Here is a 19,906-nt window from a genome sequence, read left to right as displayed (position 1 = left end):
TAAAAATAATTTAAATATAATTATTATTGCTGACTTAAGTCTTCTTCTGTTCTTAAGTATTTAGGTACTAAGTGTAAGGCCTGAGTAGACGCTCGAGTTGGGCGTGCAGCGGGGCGGGGCGTGCGGCGTGCATGTTAAACAAATGCAAGCGTATAGGAGCGGCCTTAGTGCACGCTGCTCAAATTACTTGTGAGCCCGACGCCACGCTGCACGCCCGCCGAACGCTCCGCTTCGAGCGTCCACTCAGGCCTTACACTAAGTCATAATTAGGTAACGGCATTATTTAAAGTAACTAATTAATGGTAATTTTGCATGTTTTATTAATTATATTTAAAATTTGTATTGTAGATGTAAATAATTTGGATTGTATTATAGCTTTTGACCTGGTTTAGTTATTTTAACTTAAAAAAGACCATTGTTTAGGTATTGTTACTTTAATGTGTTTGTTATTTTAGAATAAGAATTGCTGTGCCCTTGCAAGGTCCATGTCACTGTACTCAATTATGTTATAACAACTTGGAAATGCAATATTAGATAAGTACAATCGTTCATTATATATTTTAAGTATTATGGTTCAGTCAGTTAAAAAAAATCTAAGATATATTCTGCAACGACTTTGGGCCCTATTCGGATTGTGTAATAGACATCTATTAGATATCTTTTAGACATAGCCAAGATACGATAACGTCGATAACGATATGTTTAAGATCTAATCAGTCAATTTTGACATTTCCGCGATTCTGGAGATACTCTTGAACGATTTCCACAAGATATTACTTAGAGATCTAATTCACATCTAATAGATATCTAACACGATCTATCGTAAAAGTGACATTGGTTGCCCGAATTGCGCTCCAAAAGAGAACTAGTTGCAATCTAAACTATAACGTATCTAGAATGTATCTAGTACGTGTCGTCTCTTGTGAATATCTTGAAGTTCGAATACGGCAGTATATCTCACGCTCGCCCGCCCCGCTGCACGCCCCGCCGAACGCTCCGCTCCGAGCGTGCACTCAGGCCTTACACTGTCATAATTAGGTATCGGCATTATTTAAAGTAGCTAATTAATGGTAATTTTGCATGTTTTATTAATTATATTTAAAATTTGTATTGTAGATGTAAATAATTTGGATTGTATTATAGCTTTTGACCTGGTTTAGTTATTTTAACTTAAAAAAGACTATTGTTTAGGTATTGTTACTTTAATATGTTTGTTATTTTAGAATAAGATTTTCTGTGCCCTTGCAGGGTCCATATCACTGTAGGTAGGTACTCAATTATATTGAAACAACTTGGAAATGCAATATTATAAATTATAATACAATTGTTCATTATACTTAAGTATTAAGGACAACTCACGTTAGAGGGACCTTATCCTTAAAGGGACCCACTGATTAACAGTCCGTGGGACGGTATCGATCGGCCGACAGGCCAGAACAAAAAGTTGACAGTTCCGAACAACTGACAGGCCGATACCGTCCGGCGGACTGTTAATCAGTGGGCCCCTTAAGGGTTCAGTCAGGTAAAAAATCTAAGATATATTCTGCAACGACTTTGATAGGACACGCTCTCTCTGCACCTGACTGTATACATATATGCATAAGTACCTAAGAGAATGAAATTTCTTTACGAAACATAATAAAAATCAAATAGAGAGTTGTGAAATTGAATCGTGATTCGTGAGTCCACATCGTGGTGGATGTCTGCGATGCCTAATTAAGCATTACCTACTGTTATTATTAATGTGTGTTGTATCCTGTATGTTGTATTGCATTATATAATACTAGCTTTTGCCCGCGACTTCGTGCGCGTAGTGTTAGTAATTTGGGTAGCTTATTTTTGATCCAATCTGCTTCTTATCGTTTTCCCGTACAAACTTCCACCCCCCTTTTCATCCCCTTAAAGGACTAAAAACTATGTCCTTCCCCGGGACTCAAACTATCTCTATACAAAATTTCATCTAAATCGGTTCAGCGGTTTAAGCGTTAAGAGGTGACAGACAGACAGACACACTTTCGCATTTATAATATTAGTATGGATTGTAGCACGGGCAATTTTCCGCAACTCGACGACTAGCGCCTATTTTGTGTGTACAAAGGTACTTGTAATTCAATTACTAAAGGTACTTGTAATTCAATTACAAGACCGATTTACCGATGTCTATTAAAATTCAAAATAAATAAACAATGATTTAACACAATCCCCAAGTTTCACACACATTCGCTACATGCAAAAACGCCTATTGTTTTTATATGAGCAATGCTTACTTGTTTGATGAAATAACGTTAGTTTTTTTAAAATATAAATTGACTAATAACCACAGATCATATTAATTTATTTAATTTAACACAAAACACATACCTATTCCATCTATAAGGTTACCTAACACTAAGCTAGGTACTTACAGAAAGTAATTACATAAGGGTTCCGATTCTGCCATTTTGATCATTACGGAACCCTAAACATAGAATCATCAAAATTCCATAGAGCAGAGCACAGACAATATAATAGACAGACACGTGATAGAAAACTGGGGTGAATAATTAAACGATTAATTCATTCGTCCGGTTATATGAATAAAAGCGCCAAGCGCGAATTTTTTTTTGGGCTTCGCAGTTTCGCCATACGGGGTAAGTTTGTCCCGAGTAGATCAATCGTGATTAACCGTTTACCAGACTAAAGTGACTGGGCCCGATTCGAACTTTAAGATTCTTCAAACAAAAACGTCACTTTTGACACTGACATATCTAATCTATATCGTATCTAAATGTTCGAATCGGGCCGTGTCAAACACAGCCGATTGACAGGAATTTTGATTGAAATTGTATCAATCGTAAATCGTACTACATCAAGAGCGGATAACGCAAAATTTTAGTTTTTATATTGACTTGTTAGACGTTTGTGGGAGAGGTCATGAGGCCATGACACAATATTATTTCGCGACAATAGAGGCGAAACGCCAACTGAATACCTAATTTAATCATTCAGCGACAAAATGTGGGTATAACCATGTATAACTATGCTAATACAACTTTCTAGATTTCCTAATAAAGGCACCATAACTGATTTCCCAATTATAGCACGGAACACTAAAAGGAAAAAGTCGTAAATACAAAATTTACAAAACCGGTAAAACTCAAAACCCTATCCATCGACGCCATTATGAAAATTAAAAAAAAGTTGCTCGATCAAAGCGCGCAATGGAACGCACGCATGCGTAGACATGTTAGGTTCTTTACAGTGGAAGAAAGTAGGCTCATATAAAATGGCTTGCGACTCTGTGGCTCGCTTAGTATAACCTTGAGAAGGACCGAGAAAGCACCGCGCGCGGTCCAAAATGGCGGCGAAAAGTTTAATTTTAATTTTATTCGTAGTTTCTTGTAGGGTCGAAAGTGCAAGTTTGATTGAAAGATCCTACGATTTTGTTGTGGGTTTGGGAAAGAATTTGGCGCCCAGTTTTATGTCTATGTTGGACTGTTTGGGCGAAGATGATGCTTGGAATTGTGCGAAGCTGAAGGCGGGAAAAATTTTGGACTCTTGGGATAAAGAGGTTGATAAACAGAGGAGGAGTTGGCAAGGTAAGGATGTTATGACTTAAGTAGTCATACCTATACCTAATAATAATAATAAACTTTGGTCTATTTATGTAATATTCCAAATCTTAAATGAACAAACAGGTTCACTTAACACATTAACTGCCAGCGACTCGCTAGGGGAGATCATTGTTCGTAGGCGCTTTTCGCTACATACGGTTTTTCCCGTGTTATCGGCTACGCTCGTAGCGCGTAGCTCGCGCTTGCACTGAATGTGTTAACTTTAAACAATATTCTAATTCTACCTTAAGTTTTATCGTGATTAAATCCATTTAATCAACAAAAAAAAGAATAGGGTTAAACTTGTATATAGCTGGTCAACCAAATGTTGTCAGTAAAAAAAGGCGCGAAATTTAAATTTTCTATGGGACGATATCCCTTCGCGCCTACATTTTTCAAATTTCCCGCCTTTTTCTACTGTCAAGATCTGGTTGACACTTGACCAAGTATACATTAAATATTTTTGCATGCACATATTCTCTATATTTTAATTATGTTATCACAAAGTTTATCACAAATCAGTGTCCAACATTTATTAATAATTATTATTTTTTATGTTCATCGATCTAATATTTATATAAAAGCCAGGGTTAACAAACCTTTTCCAAAAAAAGTGCATCGTCCTAATACCTAGAAGCTAGGGGTAACAAACCTTTTCCACATAAAAATAATATTAATTAAAAAGAGCGCATAAGTATGCGCATGCGCATACCGCTTTCTTGACGGAAGCGTGCGCGCTGGAATTGAACCCGACCGCAGCGTAATGGCGCGACCGCATGCGGTATAGCTGTCATCCTACGCGATATAGGGGGCACAGTTGACAGATAAAATACAGTACGTTGCTAGTTTTACAATGCAGAAATACAAAAAACAATCTTAGACCCTAGATCAGACATAGTTACTGATAAAGTCATCTTACACGATATAGGGGCCTAAGTCGACAGATGAAAGCAGTATGCGAAATAACTATCATTAATAATTTTTGTTTGGCCCAGTGGTTGACTGGTAGAGAATGCCTCAAGGCATGAAGTGCGCCTTTTGTATTTTTTACTTGTTTTTATGCAATAAAGTTTAAATTAACTATATAAATATTGCTATGTACTTGGAAGTACAATAAATGTAAGTAATTATCAGAGATGCGATTTATTTGAAATACTTCTATTTAAAATGCAAATACAAAATGCAAAATACCTATTTTGTATTTTGCATTTAAATGCCTTTTAGTAAAAACCATTTTGTATTTTATTTGAAATACTTTTCGAGACGTATTTTGCATTTTTAATATTCATTTCAAAATGCAAAATACTTTGTGATTAAGTTTAGCCAACATTACCAGTCAAACAAAATGAAATGAACGAATGACGCTTGTATTGCCGAATTTGACCGATAGAGGCGCCTGCTAGCGCCTGGCGCCAGCGCCAGGAGGCCGATTTTTGAAATTCGACCGCTCGATTTCGTGTATTTCGTTCAGTAATATCTCCACTACTAGGCATGTAAATTCTACTAATAGAATCAAAAACTAGTGGTCAATACCACTAAATTCACAATTTATATCGTTCGTATTTCAAAAATCAGCATCTCGCCGTTTTCCACCGATTTTCGAGTGACGAAATCGAGCGATCGAAATTCAAAAATCGGCCCCCTGGTATTGTTAAAAAGCGTAATAAATAAAAACTGATGTTTTTTTCACTTTTTAACAATACCAGTCCAGTTGTTATTAATAAAAGAAAAGTGTAATAATAATAAAATAAGAACTAGATGCACAATCAACCGAAATAAATGGCCACACAAGTCACAAAATGGAGCCATGTCTCTCTTTTCGTTAGTCTAGTTTTTTACATTATTTTAAGTGAGTATTATTTCCTTTATTTATTTATCTTCTTAGGTTGGTTTTTTACAATATGTATATAAAATTAAAATATAAAAACACTTACAAAAATAATATAAAAAAATATTATAAACACATTATAAAAAACCTAACCTAGGGTGCCGCCAGCAGCGGGGCAGGGCCCAAGCTGCCGGTGGTCAGGGCCGCAGAGACAGGAACCGACGGACTATTATTAATACCATAACAGAATTTATTGATACGCGTACTGATAAATATGACCAAAATGTCATGCATAAGGTGCCCTGCCATGATATTAGACGTTTTTGTTCGGCTCGGCATTGTGTCTCTATTTCTCATGATAAATACCTAAAATAAATAAAAATATCTGAGATTTGCTCAAAAGGTATTTTATTTTGAAAAAGTATTTTGAAAATACATATTTTGCATTTAGCATTTGAAATACAAAACGCAAAACTATTTGGTATTTTGCATTTGAAATAGTAAATCTGAAAAGTATTTTGCATTTTGTATTTAAATGCTTTTTTAAAACTATTTTGTACATCTCTGGTAATTATTCTGGCCAGCTACAGACTGGAATGCTTGAAGCTGAAGCTGCGTGAAGTTGACTTGTATTATATTCAGTGATAATGTAATAATCGGTACACTAGATTTAGCCCGAAACTCAACTCTTTACCTACAGCATAAGATTAGTGGTAGAACTATTATTTTGGCTTAGTTCTATATTCGTTATCCAACTACGAAGAACCAATTTCAGTTGAGTAATATAACTTAGGCATACTGTTCAATAATATGTCTGCTGTGATCCGAATGAGAGCGTATTAACAAGATAGCTGTCACTTAATCAGGTACGCACACTGCGTGCGCTAATGACCTCTAAGTAAATGTTGTAGGTATTTAATTGAGAAAATATTTAAAATGAGCTTCTGTTGTATATGTTTTTAAATATATTTATCTACTCAAATATCATAAACCCTCCATGATGCGTTCAAGAACCACACATTATGACCACCATAAAAATAGACTGTTTTGTTAGAACAAATTTCTTATCTGTAACAATGTTATTATTGCTAAATAATAACATCGATTTCGATAATATTATGCATTCAAATTTCGAACATCTTTGAAAAACAAAGAAATTTGATTTGACCTCTATTCTAATATCAGTCGAGATGACGTTTAGTACGAAATGAATTGTTAATTTGCAAACAAATTTGACAAATGTCGCACGTATTATATTATAAGTAAGATATCGAACGATATGATACTTGGGGCCGACTCTAGTTTGTCTCTGAATAAAAAAAAAACTATGACAGCTACCAGAAAACTTTTCAATACCGCCATTACCGGTTAAAATTTGTTTTGTTGCATATAATTGTTCAATTTGTTGAATTTAAACCATAAAATGAGCGATCAAGATGATATAGATATTTCGGCGACGCCTCCTGATATCCGCGACAAAGCAACTAACGTTATAAATGACTTATTACCAGCTAAGTCAAGGAAACAATACAAAGGAACATACTTCTGTCCAAGCTGGGCAAGTGAATTATAATAATTGCACCATCCAAACTGTAAATAATTATTATTGCTCTAAATAAATTTCTTCATTTTCGCATTTGTTTTCTGTTTTATTTTACTAATAATTACTGTTAGTGCATGGCCCTGAACAACGCCGCGATGCCGGTCATAATATGCGGCTCCTGAATGCATCATGGAGGCTTATGGTATGTGGGTAGACAAAGTAGTGTATGTAACTGTACATAATTAGGCATTAAAACACTCGTGTGATCCTTTTAAGAAACTCACTTCGTTCGTTTCTTAAACCCACACTCGTGTTTAATGCCCTTCATTATGTACAGTCACATAAACTACTATTTCGAAAAATAGTGCAAGTATTTTAACATAAAAATCTTTCTTTTTGTTAATTCTTTTCTTGTCAAATTAAAAAAATCGTGAGTGTCATTTGGCAAGCTTGATAGCGCAAAAATGTAAAAAAGGGCGTACAATTAGATATGTATCTTGTAAGATAAATTGCCAAGCAATATATGTATGTAGTTTATCAGAATTATTTGCTGTTCAGTTGTTTACCATAGTAGTTCTAATAAATTCCTTTGTTTTCCTTGCACCATTTTTACATGTCTCTGTTTGGCCCGATGGTTGACTGGTAGAGAATGCCATTAGGCAATTAAGTCCGCTATTTGTATATTATTTTTATGTTTGTGCAATAAAGTTCAAATAAATGAAATAGTGTAGAGATAGCAATATTGTAAAAGATTGTAAAATAGGTGTCGGTCGAGCAAAGTTTAAATCGATTTTGGTCTTAAACTTTTTTACTTTGTTTATTGTTTATCGCTAAGTTTCTTTAGACTATTGTCAAGTAGCAGTACTGATAGTTCCACTACTCGATGCTAGGTGTAGACACTGAAATTAATAGTCTTTTTGGTACCAAAACTGATGTACCTATGGAGTGAGCACTCTTGTCTTACTATATTTCTCTATGCTTAATACAGATACAAAAATATCATTAATATCATTATCATGTCAAATTTCTCTTAATTACTAAACATCACTGCACGAATCTGAGACATTGTCATGACATGTTAAATGGCGAGATAAGAAACGAAAGTGGTTCCCAGGCTATAAGCGAAATTACAATCTTTGTACAGTCAGCAGCAGAAGTTGCTAAGCGGGCGAGGTGTTCAGAATGATCTTGACGCGACCCGGACACGGCCGGTCTAACGCGAGTCATCCTTAACGTTCAATCAAAAATGTGTATATATGTAGGTGTAAAGAACCGTGTATTCAAAGAGTAAATAGAGCGTGCGTAATAAACATACCTACATATAACGATAAACACGCAGTATGAATGTCCAAGTGAACAATCATAACAGGTAAAATAGTTTTAAAGTTTTTAAACTCGTAATTTTCATTTCTTACAATAACTACAATAAAAGAGATATATGGTGGCCTAGCGGTAAGAGCGTGCGACTTGCAATTCGGAGGTCGCGGGTTCAAACCCCGGCTCGTACCAATGAATTTTTCGGAACTTATGTACGAAATATCATTTGATATTTACCAATTGCTTTTCGGTGAAGGAAAACATCGTGAGGAAACCGGACTAATCCCAATACGGGCCTAGTTTACCCTCTGGGTTGGAAGGTCAGGTGGCAGTCGCTTTCGTAAAAACTAGTGCCTATGCCAATTCTTGGGATTAGTTGCCAAGTGGACCCCAGGCTCCCATGAGCCATGGCAAAATGCCGGGACAACGCGGGGAAGAAGATGATGATGAGCGAATATTTTAATGTCAATTTCTCATTATTACTTAGTTATATTTTTATGGCATAAATATTCAGAACTATTCAGATGCTTTCTTTCGTTTCACTTCATAACGAGAATGTTTCCATCCACCAACGCGAGCTCCCGTTGAAGCTCCTCGTTATGAAGCGAAAGGTGTAAAATCACATCACACGGAAATAGGTACAGTAAGCACCAATAGTTGCTAAGCGGGCCAGGTGTTCAAAATGATCTTGACGCGACTTTATTGTTAAGAGAATAAGAGCGCGTCAAGGTAATTTTGAACACCTCGCCCGCTTAGCAACTTCTGCTGCTGACTGTACTACTTTTAAGTTTTAACTGGAACTTCCCAAGTTCATTGACCCAACCGTGGCAATAAATTTTCTAATGTCAATGCTAAAAAAGTGGCAAAATATCCATTGTTCTTAATTCAAATGTCAACGGGTTCCGATTTTAGATAAATATCTTAAAAGTTGACATGATCGAAATAAATCTCACGGTCGGTATATCGATAACATTGAAAACAGGAACAAAAATAATCTATAATTCTCAGGTGCTACTAACCTTCATTGATAGGAATTAAAAGATTAGATTAATGGGAAAACAAAATATAATCTGGTTCCGGATTTACAGGGCTTATCGCACGAGTATTTTAGTTTTTCAAGACTCTCTTCTATAATAGAATACATATTGCTTAGTGTAATCTCCCCTCAGAGTATGGTGAGACGTGAGACATAACAAAATCACGTATAATTTACTTGTTGGACCAACAATGTACTAATTATGTCATTGTCAGGTGACAATTGTCATAGTGGTGAAACAGTAGCCAGGGCTCTGAATACAGCTGTTACCTAGTGTTATGTATTTAGATGGGTACTTGCAGGATTGAATTGTAATGACAGCTGAAGGTAGTTTGGAAATAAATGAGTTTTGCTTCTGACCTCAATGGCGTTGTATCTTTTATTGGCGACTACGGTAAATTAATGTAATTTGTGCGCAAAATGAACAGTAATCTTACTAATGTGGTGCTTCTTGGACAATTTAACCCAAAAACGGACAAGTGGTGTGATTATAAGGAACAATTACTATGTGCATTGGACGTGGCGGGCGTGGCGCAGGACCTGGATCGGGCGCGCTCGCTGTTCCTGTCCCAGTGTGGCAAGGACACTTATTCACTGATTGCATCACTTCTGGTCCCGCAGAGGCCAACTAATGCTTCATTTGAGGACATTATCCGTGTTTTGGACCAGTTTTTTGAGCCGGAAGTAAATGAAATTTTACAAGCGGGGAAGTTTCATAAACGCGTACAACAACAACAAGAGAGCGTGCAAGAGTTTATCGGCGCGATAAGTTTGCTCGGTGCTAAATGTAACTTTGCCGATCTTAAGCGACAGTTGAGAGATAGACTAGTACTTGGGGTGCGCGACGAGCGCCTGCGCCGCGAATTGTTGAAGACCAAGGACCTCACGTATACGGGGGCCGTTCAGTATTGTCTTAACTACCAGGCGACGTTCCCAGACTTGTACCCTGAAGCGCGTGCTAGTACATCTAAGCAAACTCCACAAAATGAAAGTGACCAGATGGAAATTGATAAAATACAATCCGTGAATTGCAAACATTGTGCCCGGGTTCATAAACCGAACGAGCGGTGCCCTTTCAGTAAGGCTCAGTGTTATTATTGCAAGCGACATGGACATATTGCTTCGGCCTGCAATAAGAAACAAGGTAAGGTCCATGTGACCGAAGACAAGTGTTCATGCGACTCCAACTCGGACCAGGAAGACTCGATGAATGGGATCTACGTCTGCGCCGAAGATTACTGTGAACCGATTACAGCAAATGTGGATATTAATGGTGCCAAATTATTAATGGAAATAGATTCCGGAGCTTCAAGATCTATAATATCTGAGGAGACATTTAGAAAGTTGTGGTTCAACCCACCCCCATTAAATACCACGAATGTGAAACTAGTTACGTGGAGCCGTGCCCCTTTAAGCGTCTTAGGGTTGGTATACGTACGAGTGGTTTTAGGCGACAAAGAAGCTCAGTGTGAACTGTTGGTGGTCGCCGGCCGCGGACCGAGCTTGCTCGGTAGGAACTGGTTTAAGAAGTTGGGACTGCAAGTGGATGGCGTGGGCTGGTCAGAAGAGGAAGTAGCTGAATGGAAGAATAAATATCCAGATTTGTTTATGGAGGGTTTAGGACAGTACACGGGACCACCAGTGTCACTGCATGTGCGACCCGGGGCCGCCCCACGATTCATGAAAGCGCGTCCTGTACCATTCCCACTAAAACAACAAGTGGAGGATGAGCTGCGTCAAATGATTAAGGATGGCGTATTAACACCAATCAAATATTCAAAATGGGCTACTCCCTTAAGAATTGTTAAGAAAGATAAATCTTTGCGTATCTGTGGAGACTATCGTTCTACGGTTAACGCATCAATAGATGTTGACACATACCCGCTCCCTACATCGACAGAGGCATTCGTGAAGCTTAGCGGGGGAAGTATATTTAGCAAACTGGACTTGAAGCAGGCGTATACCCAGCTCAAGGTTGACGATGATACCGCGACGCTGCTAACACTAAATACTCCCATCGGACTAATGAAGGTGAATCGTTTGGCTTACGGGGTGAGCGCTGCGCCTGGCATCTTCCAGAGGCTCATGTCTACCACCCTAGCTGACATGGAAGGAGTCGCGTGTCTTCTGGACGATGTAGCCATCACAGGGAGAAATATGGAAGAGCATAACCAGAGGTTGGACGTAGTACTGAAAAAACTTCAAGATCTGGGTTTTCGTCTGAACGTTAATAAATGCGTCTTTGCTTCACGGAGTATTACCTTTTTGGGCCATATGCTGGACGCCGAAGGGCTGCATCCGACTCCGGAGAAAGTAGAAGAGATTCAGGGTAAACCAGCGCCCACAAACAAAGAGACATTGAGAGCATTTTTAGGACTATACACGTACTACGAAAAATTCTTACCTGACAAAGCTACATTACTTGAACCATTGTACCGGTTGCTGGAAGCGAAATCACCGTGGGATTGGGGTGATAAGGAACAAGCTGCGTTTAATAAAGCTAAGAATCTTTTGTCGTCGGATTGTACGTTAGTCGGATATGACCTTAATAAAGATTTATTACTGGTCTGTGACTCGTCAGATTATGGTTTGGGAGCCGTGTTGGTTCACATCATGGAAGATGGATCAGAACGTCCGGTGATGATGGCGTCGCGGACGTTACAACCACACGAGAGACGCTACGGGCAAATTGACAAAGAAGCGCTCGCGATAATGTTCGGGCTAACTAAGTATCATCAATTTCTGGCCGGACGGAAATTTTGCATCATCACCGACCATAAACCCTTAGTTGGTCTGTTCAACCCGGAGAAACCAATTCCTGACCAAATATCCCCTAGAATGTTACGGTGGTCGCTAAAACTTAACGGATACAGTTATTCTATCAAATATCGACCAGGCAAATTGATTGGAAATGCGGACGCTTTAAGCAGGTGGACAGAACCAGAGACGTCTTCGGTGAACCCAAAGATAGACTGTCTAGGCGAGGTACTTTTGCTAGAAGAGCAACCACTGGGATGGAACCTGGACGTAAAAGCTATTGCTGAAGAAACCAAGAAAGACCAGATGCTACAGAAGGTGTTGTTTTACGTACTCCATGGGTGGCCGCGCTCCAATACAGATCCTGAAATGCAACCATATTGGATCCGCAGAGATGCTCTTTCACACAATAAAGATTGTTTATTGTGGTGTAACAGAGTCATCATACCTACTTCGCTTCACCAAAGGGTACTTAAATTGCTACATGCTCCACATGCTGGGATTGTACAGACAAAAGCATACGCTAGAGGGTACCTTTGGTGGGCCGGCATGGACAAGGAAATCGAAAAGGTGGTGGCTGAGTGCGAGGATTGCCAGTCTGTGAGGAACAACCCACCTAAAGATCCGCAAATATGGGTCATGCCTGACAAACCTTGGAGTCGAGTCCATATTGATTTTGCTGGTCCCTTCCAGGGAAAAACTTTCTTGCTATTAATCGATTCTTACAGCAAGTGGATAGAGGCAGAAATTGTTCCATCTATGAGCGCAGATTCCATAATTACAATTTTGAGACGCATTTTTGCCTCACAAGGATTGCCGGACGTTTTGGTGTCCGACAACGGCAGGACATTTACGGCCGAAGACTTCAATTTGTTTTTGAGGAGGAACCATATCAGACACATATTCACTCCGCCCTACCACCCAGCTTCGAATGGCCAGATTGAAAGGGCTGTGCAGACATTTAAAAACAAATTGAAGAAAATGGCAGCTACAAACATGCCTTGGAGTGAAAAACTGGCGAAAGCCTTATACGCTTTGCGCACCGTCCCTAACAGCTCTACCAATAAAACACCGGCGGAAATGCTTAACGGACGCAAATACAGAACAGCCATATCAAGTTTACACCCAGAGAGCACGCCGAGCCGAGCCGAACAACAGCTCGAACAGGCAGCGCAGCGGCCGTGCGCGCGCGCCTTCCGTCTGCATCAACCTGTGCTCGTGCGAATGTACACACCAGGAACTAAGTGGGCAAAGGGCGAGGTTGAGACAATAGAGGGACCCAGTACTTATGTGGTAAGAACGGAAGATGGAGACCTGCACCGTCGCCACGCTGATCAAATCATAGCTCGAGCACTGAGACAGCCGATGGGAGCTCCTACTTGTGACCAACAACCGCTTGAATTTGGGTCTCAGTCTTCAGCTGAAGAAGATCCTCCTATTGTAATTCCACCACCAGAGTTATGGCCCGACATCATAGGAATTCCCAATGATTATTAATTGTATAACGATTTTGTAATGAATAATGTGTTGATTTAGACTTGTTGATTATGGTGGAAAGGTATGTTATGTATTTAGATGGGTACTTGCAGGATTGAATTGTAATGACAGCTGAAGGTAGTTTGGAAATAAATGAGTTTTGCTTCTGACCTCAATGGCGTTGTATCTTTTACCTAGTATTCAAATTCCAAAACTACCAGGCTTCTCGATTTAGTGCCAAAATTCCTTCAATTGAAACAAAAATATTACTTTGCTAATCCGCGAAATAATAACGTGCTAGTCAATCAGTGGTAACCCGTAATATTTATTTAAGTATGTATTTTTTGCGTAGGTACAATTAATGATTCCACCCTCTACAAAAAATACGCAAATAAAAATGATCCCATCAAAAACATTACATGTAAAACGGTGCAAGTCTCGCAACGCTTTTACTACAAAAAAGTTTTGAGATGTAATGTGAAACCAAGTCGGTTATTTTAATCAGTGCCAGGGGGTGTTAAAACCGTATCAATAAGATATCTTTAATTTGTAATACGTATAATGACTTGGCCATCGCACGGCTGCATAATGACAAAAGGATCATCGTCACCTATTAAAAATAATTTTAATTGAACATAACGCTAGCGCTAATTGCAGTTTGAGCATTACACATATTTACGAATACGGTACGAGTAAAACATTATGTGCGATTGCCAAGTCCTTATTCATTCATTCCCCTGGCTTTTTCCCTATTCGGGGTCAGCCCTCCTAATACATTTGCGCCAGTCATGGCGATTCTGAGTTAGTTCTGGCGTTAAGCCTATCGTCAGCATATCATTGTTAATAGTCCTTGTCCAGGTTGTCGGTGGGCGGCCTCTTCCCCTATTCACTTCATCTATGGCCAGGACCTTTCTGGTCATATGATCCAGAGACCTGCGCATGACGTGGCCATACCAGCGTAGACGGCTTTCCTGCATTTTTTGTGTTATGTCAGCTACTTTAAAAGTCCCTCGAATGTATGAGTTCCGAATTTTGTCTAGCCTCGTAACTCCTCCTGCCCATCGTAGCATTTTCATTTCGGCAACATGTATTTTGTATTTTCTGCCAAGTCATTATATGTATTACAAATTAAAGATATCTTATTGATACGGTTCCCCCCCTGGCACTGATTAAAATAACCGACTTGGTTTCACATTACATCTCAAAACTTTTTTGTAGTAAAAGCGTTGCGAGACTTGCACCTTTTTACATGTAATGTTTTGATGGGATCTCATCTCTTTTTGTAGGCAGTCCTTCTTTTCGGGTACTCATACCCATACTATGTATATACACATATCATAACTAAACATATCTTCATTCATACTCACATCGTACATCGTAGTATACCTTTACCTACTATTTGTAGGAACTGCAACAGTAACTTTGTAATTTTGTAATATCATATATTTATATGGGATTACAAACTTACTTATGCAGTTCTTAGATCTTTAAAACGTGACTGATATTGCAATATTTTCAGGTTGACCCTTTATGTGGCCATTAAACCCTAACTCTGTACCAAATTTCAGCTCTCTGAGTTTATGGGAAGTACTAATTCTATTCTGATGATCATGAGTGAATGAATGAGTGTCATAAATGCGAAACTTTGCTTTCTCTTAACTTCGGAACTAAATGACCTGAAATTTTGGATTTTAAGTATGTGATTATAGTTTACTGGATGACGAAAATTTCTGCGTTCTGGTCTTATCCAGAGGTTCTCAAATAGTGGCCTGAAAATGCGGCGAAATGGTTCCAGTAAAGGATGGTACGGCAGTGTTTGCTTCGCGCTCGACTTGGCAGGGGCACTGCCGTGCCCCCAGATAAAAATCACCACCATAAATGGCAAAAATATAAAACTCGGCGCGATTGATTACGAATTAATACGGATTCTCGAAATGAGGCCTGATTCTATTTATTATTCAAAAATCTTTCCTTTCTCTACCTTCAAATTGAAACTAATTTCTAGAAACTCGAAATTATGTCTGCCTTTCTATTCAAAAGTGTAATTTAAAAACACTAAATTAATCAAAATCGTCTTATAGCACTTTCACCCACAAAACTGGTTCCGTTTTGGCCAAAACTTGAATTATGGGAGACCTCGTGACTCGTGACCGAGATGTAAAAATTCGGTAAATTTTACATTTTTGGAAAGGTAACTTATCATTGGTTTTAGGTAAGATAGCTCTTAAGGTATAATTAGAAGGTCACAGCTGTGGGCGTATTATTAGGTCATCTGGGGCCTTATTCGACAATCGACGTTTGACGTATCGTGTTGAACTTCCGTTGAATCTGAACAATCCTGTGTCAAAATTTGACATTAGCAATCCACAGTTAGGTGACAACCAAACCAAACCATTATAGACCTTAAAGTAGTAATAAAACAAAGTTGATATTTGTTGAATTATTGGTTGTACCAAATGATATTATCCGCACGCACTTGATGAACATGCGATTCATTCAACTGTTGAATTGAAGTGGACGCGAAATCTGACAGTTGTACATGTCGAATAGGGGCCCAGTGCGGCTACCACCAGTTTCGCACTGACAATATACGCTATCAAGAACGTAATTTACATATTTAATTACACAAACGGGTCTACAGCGATATAATTTCATTGTTTTTACCTTAAATGCCGACGTTTCAGCTAAGCGTTTATATCGCGGTAGACCTGTTTGTGTAATTAAATATGTGTACAAAACGTGAGAGTTTAAATTGTTATATAAGATATATGATATCATTAAATATAATGATGAATGCGTAAATTTTAGTGTTCAATAGTAGAGGTAGTAGGTATGAAAATCTTACAAATTCTTACATAACTACATTCCCTTATTTTGTAATTTAATACAAATCTAATTATTTTCATCAAAATTTTCACCGAAGTCATGCCAAATTAAAAATAATATAAACACAATAAAACTAAAATTAAACCACTTTTATTTTATATCTTTACTGCAAAATATATTTATAAACCTACCTTATTTTACCATAAGAGCAAATACCTAGTACTTACAAAAATAAATAAACATAAAATAACCAACAAAATTTAATTTAAGGCAGATGAAAAATCATAATATTTATCTTACTGCCATTAACAAAAAAATATAAAATAAATACTACAAAGATAGATAGGTAATCTATTTATTTGTTTGCCACAATACACACAAGATATTCAAAGTACAAAAAGCGGCCAAGTGCGAGTCGGATTCGCTCATGAAGGGTTCCGTATTTATGACGTATTAAAAAAAACTAAGTACTTACTAGATCTCGTTCAAACCAATTTTCGATGGAAGTTTACATGGTAATGTACATCATATATTTTTTTTTACTTTTATCATTCTCTTATTTTAGGGGGGGGGGGGGACACATTTTACCACTTTGGAAGTGTCTCTCGCGCAAACTATTCAGTTTAGAAAAAAATGATATTAGAAACCTCAACATCATTTTTGAAGACCTATCCATAGATACCCCACACGTATGGGTTTGATGAAAAAAAAAATTTTGAGTTTTAGTTCTAAGTATGGGGAACCCCCAAAATTTATTGTTTTTTTTTTTCTATTTTTGTGTGAAAATCTTAATGCGGTTCACAGAATACATCTACTTACCAAGTTTCAACAGTATAGTTCTTATACTTTCGGAGAAAAGTGGCTGTGACATACGGACGGACAGACAGACAGACAGACAGACAGACAGACATGACGAATCTATAAGGGTTCCGTTTTTTGCCATTTGGCTACGGAACCCTAAAAATGACATACAAAAAATAATCCAGACAAAAATGGAAAATTACAAATACAAATAATAATCACACAGATTATTACAAAATAGAAAAAGAAAGAAAACATACTATCAACTCTAAAACACACAAAACTCATAAACCATACGTTCCCATATTAAAAATCGATATACAAAAGATTAAGGTACAATTGAAAGTATGTGTTCGTGGGAACTTTAGTTTTCACTTTCACTGCATTGTTAGTATGGGAGCCTGGTATTAGCAGGTCTGTGGCAGGTTTCTATTGAATGGTTAATGCTAGTTCGGAGGCTGATCGACAGATAGGTTAAGTGGTTACTTTTTACCAGAGACTAATAAATATTCAAGACGAACAATGAATAGCTTTGCCCAAGTCCTACCTCAGTGAATCGATCAATTTTGTGTTCTTTTAAAATATACTAGCAATGGTTCGTAGATTTTTAAACATTGTCTCACCGATGATTGTTATTATTTTGTCAGTGTTTTATTTTATTTTATTTAATAATCATCATTTATGGCATAGTATAGGTAAACTATATTTACTATAGAGTTGAGGCACATGGCCATACAGGGTGGTAACTATTTGGTATTCTAACATGTATTGTCAGCAAGAAAATATTTATTTTATACATTTTGAAATATTTGTATACACAAGCTTTAATATTAAGTTACATAAATAGCTTTTATTTTCAAAATTCTGCCCCTTCTCATTAATAAATTACGAAATATCATAATCTTAGTATGTCTATCAAATTATCTCCTTAGAGCATTTATTAACTGGAGACGCCTTGTCTGTAATTTTCTGTACAAAACAGTCTGCCGAATTTGCGGGGGAGGGAAGCGTCAAATGTATGGCTATTCGTATGTAACGTACCGTTAGCCATGTCAGATAAACGTCAGTCCATACAAAGGTTTGCACAAATGTTCAAGGTTTAGGTAAGCTCTTAAAGGTGACTCCGGTCATTAAGGGGCCCACTGATTAACAGTCCGCCGGACGGTATCGGCCTGTCAGTTGTTCAGAACTGTCAACTTTTTGTTCTAACTGACAGGCCGATACCGTCTGGCGGACTGTTAATCAGTGGGCCCTTTTAAAGCTATACAATTATCTCTTATTCTAAAAACCATAAATATTTCTATACATACATACATACATCACTGGCTCAGTGACCCAAAGAGGATCTTGGCCTCTGACACAAGAGAGCGCCACTCTGTCCTATTCTTATATTAAATATTTCTCTAACCAGAGTATTTTGTTACAGCGGCAGCTGATGCTGAAGCCAGGTCTTCTGGCAGGTCCATGGAGGAACTGCCCTCCAAGCTTGGGAGAGAGGTGGAGGATTCACTCACCTCGTTAGCGGACATCATGCAACATGGTGTGGCTAGGTAAGATTATAATAATGTTGTTATGGGGCAAAGTACAGGGTACAGGGTACAGGGTGAAATATTGAATGGGACCCCTCTGTTTCCCATAAAGTTTGAAGTCATAATGTATTGTTTGTCATATTATCACTAGGCCTAAAACAGAAACCGTTAACTTTTCAGGATTTTTGCAAAGTTATCATAGCCTTGCGAAAATCCTATAGGTTAGGTTAGATTTGTTTTATGGCAATCCTGAAAAGCGTTTTTGAATCAAATAAATTATGACTAACGAAAATGCGGGCAAACGATACATTACTTTTTGGAAAACAATAGAAACCCTATTAAATGTGATATAAGAATAAGAATATAAAATCAGATATAGTACGGCTCTTCTGAGGTGAACTTTTCGCTTCGAACCTTAATCTTTCAAACAAAGGCCATTGTCTCTATTATCGCACAGCCGCTAGCTCGAGCGTTAGCACGTGCCAGTACAACATTCATATTGAAAAACAATCGGTGTCGTCATAGTATTAAGGTTCAAATTTAATGTCACTGATATTCTAGATATTACGTTTTGGTAGTGTAGGAGGATAGACCGCCCCGAAGCGATACGGCACTCATATTATTTTGATACTTAGTGTGGTGTTAAAAATGAAACGTGGTTACATATTTATTATATTGTTTTATTTAAATTATTAGCTTGCGGTGGTAAATGTAATAATTTACAAAGGTGCAGCTGCAAGCATTGTTATTTTTTCTTATCTTTAAAATAACTAGTAGTTCGCCCCGAACTGAGAACTCGCGGTTCGCCAAAAAGATCAATTGAATGCAGTCGTCAAAGGATCTAAAACCGCGTGCGATTTATTGCAGGATCTGTGAAGCCCTTAATTGATACATTTAAGTCACCATAGAAATTAAAATAAACTGTATCTGTGGTAAGCCGTAATCTTTCTTGTCAAATGTCAAATATTAATGTTATGTTTATTTTATTTCGTTTTTATCTTGCTAATTATTTTAAAATCTTAAATTAAAAAACAATATTATCAATGTGTACACCGAGCACTTTTATTTGATACCAAACTTTCTTGCAATTAAAATGACCAGAATAGCAAGACCCCTCACAAATAGCTTTTTAGCATTTTAAGCTCTTCTAGCTCAATAACCTCTTGATCGAGCCTGCTCAAAATGTAATGACTAAAATAT

At 37.7% G+C, this 19,906-nt stretch overlaps 1 protein-coding gene across 1 annotated transcript in view; it reads left to right on the top strand.

Moving 5' to 3' along the window:
* The first annotated feature begins 2,928 nt into the window (after positions 1 to 2,928).
* The window catches only part of LOC134659237 (uncharacterized), a 48,566-nt gene continuing 31,588 nt past the window's right edge, over positions 2,929 to 19,906 (top strand). The window contains exons 1-2 of the mRNA XM_063514876.1: positions 2,929 to 3,578; positions 18,604 to 18,727. Of these exons, the coding sequence (XP_063370946.1) occupies positions 3,338 to 3,578; positions 18,604 to 18,727 (365 nt within the window). The 5' untranslated portion in view covers positions 2,929 to 3,337. The remainder of the gene's footprint in view (positions 3,579 to 18,603; positions 18,728 to 19,906) is intronic.

This window comes from Cydia amplana, chromosome 24 (genome assembly GCF_948474715.1).
Source record: "Cydia amplana chromosome 24, ilCydAmpl1.1, whole genome shotgun sequence".
Lineage (NCBI taxonomy): Eukaryota > Metazoa > Arthropoda > Insecta > Lepidoptera > Tortricidae > Cydia > Cydia amplana.
This window is presented reverse-complemented; position numbering and strand designations above follow the sequence as displayed.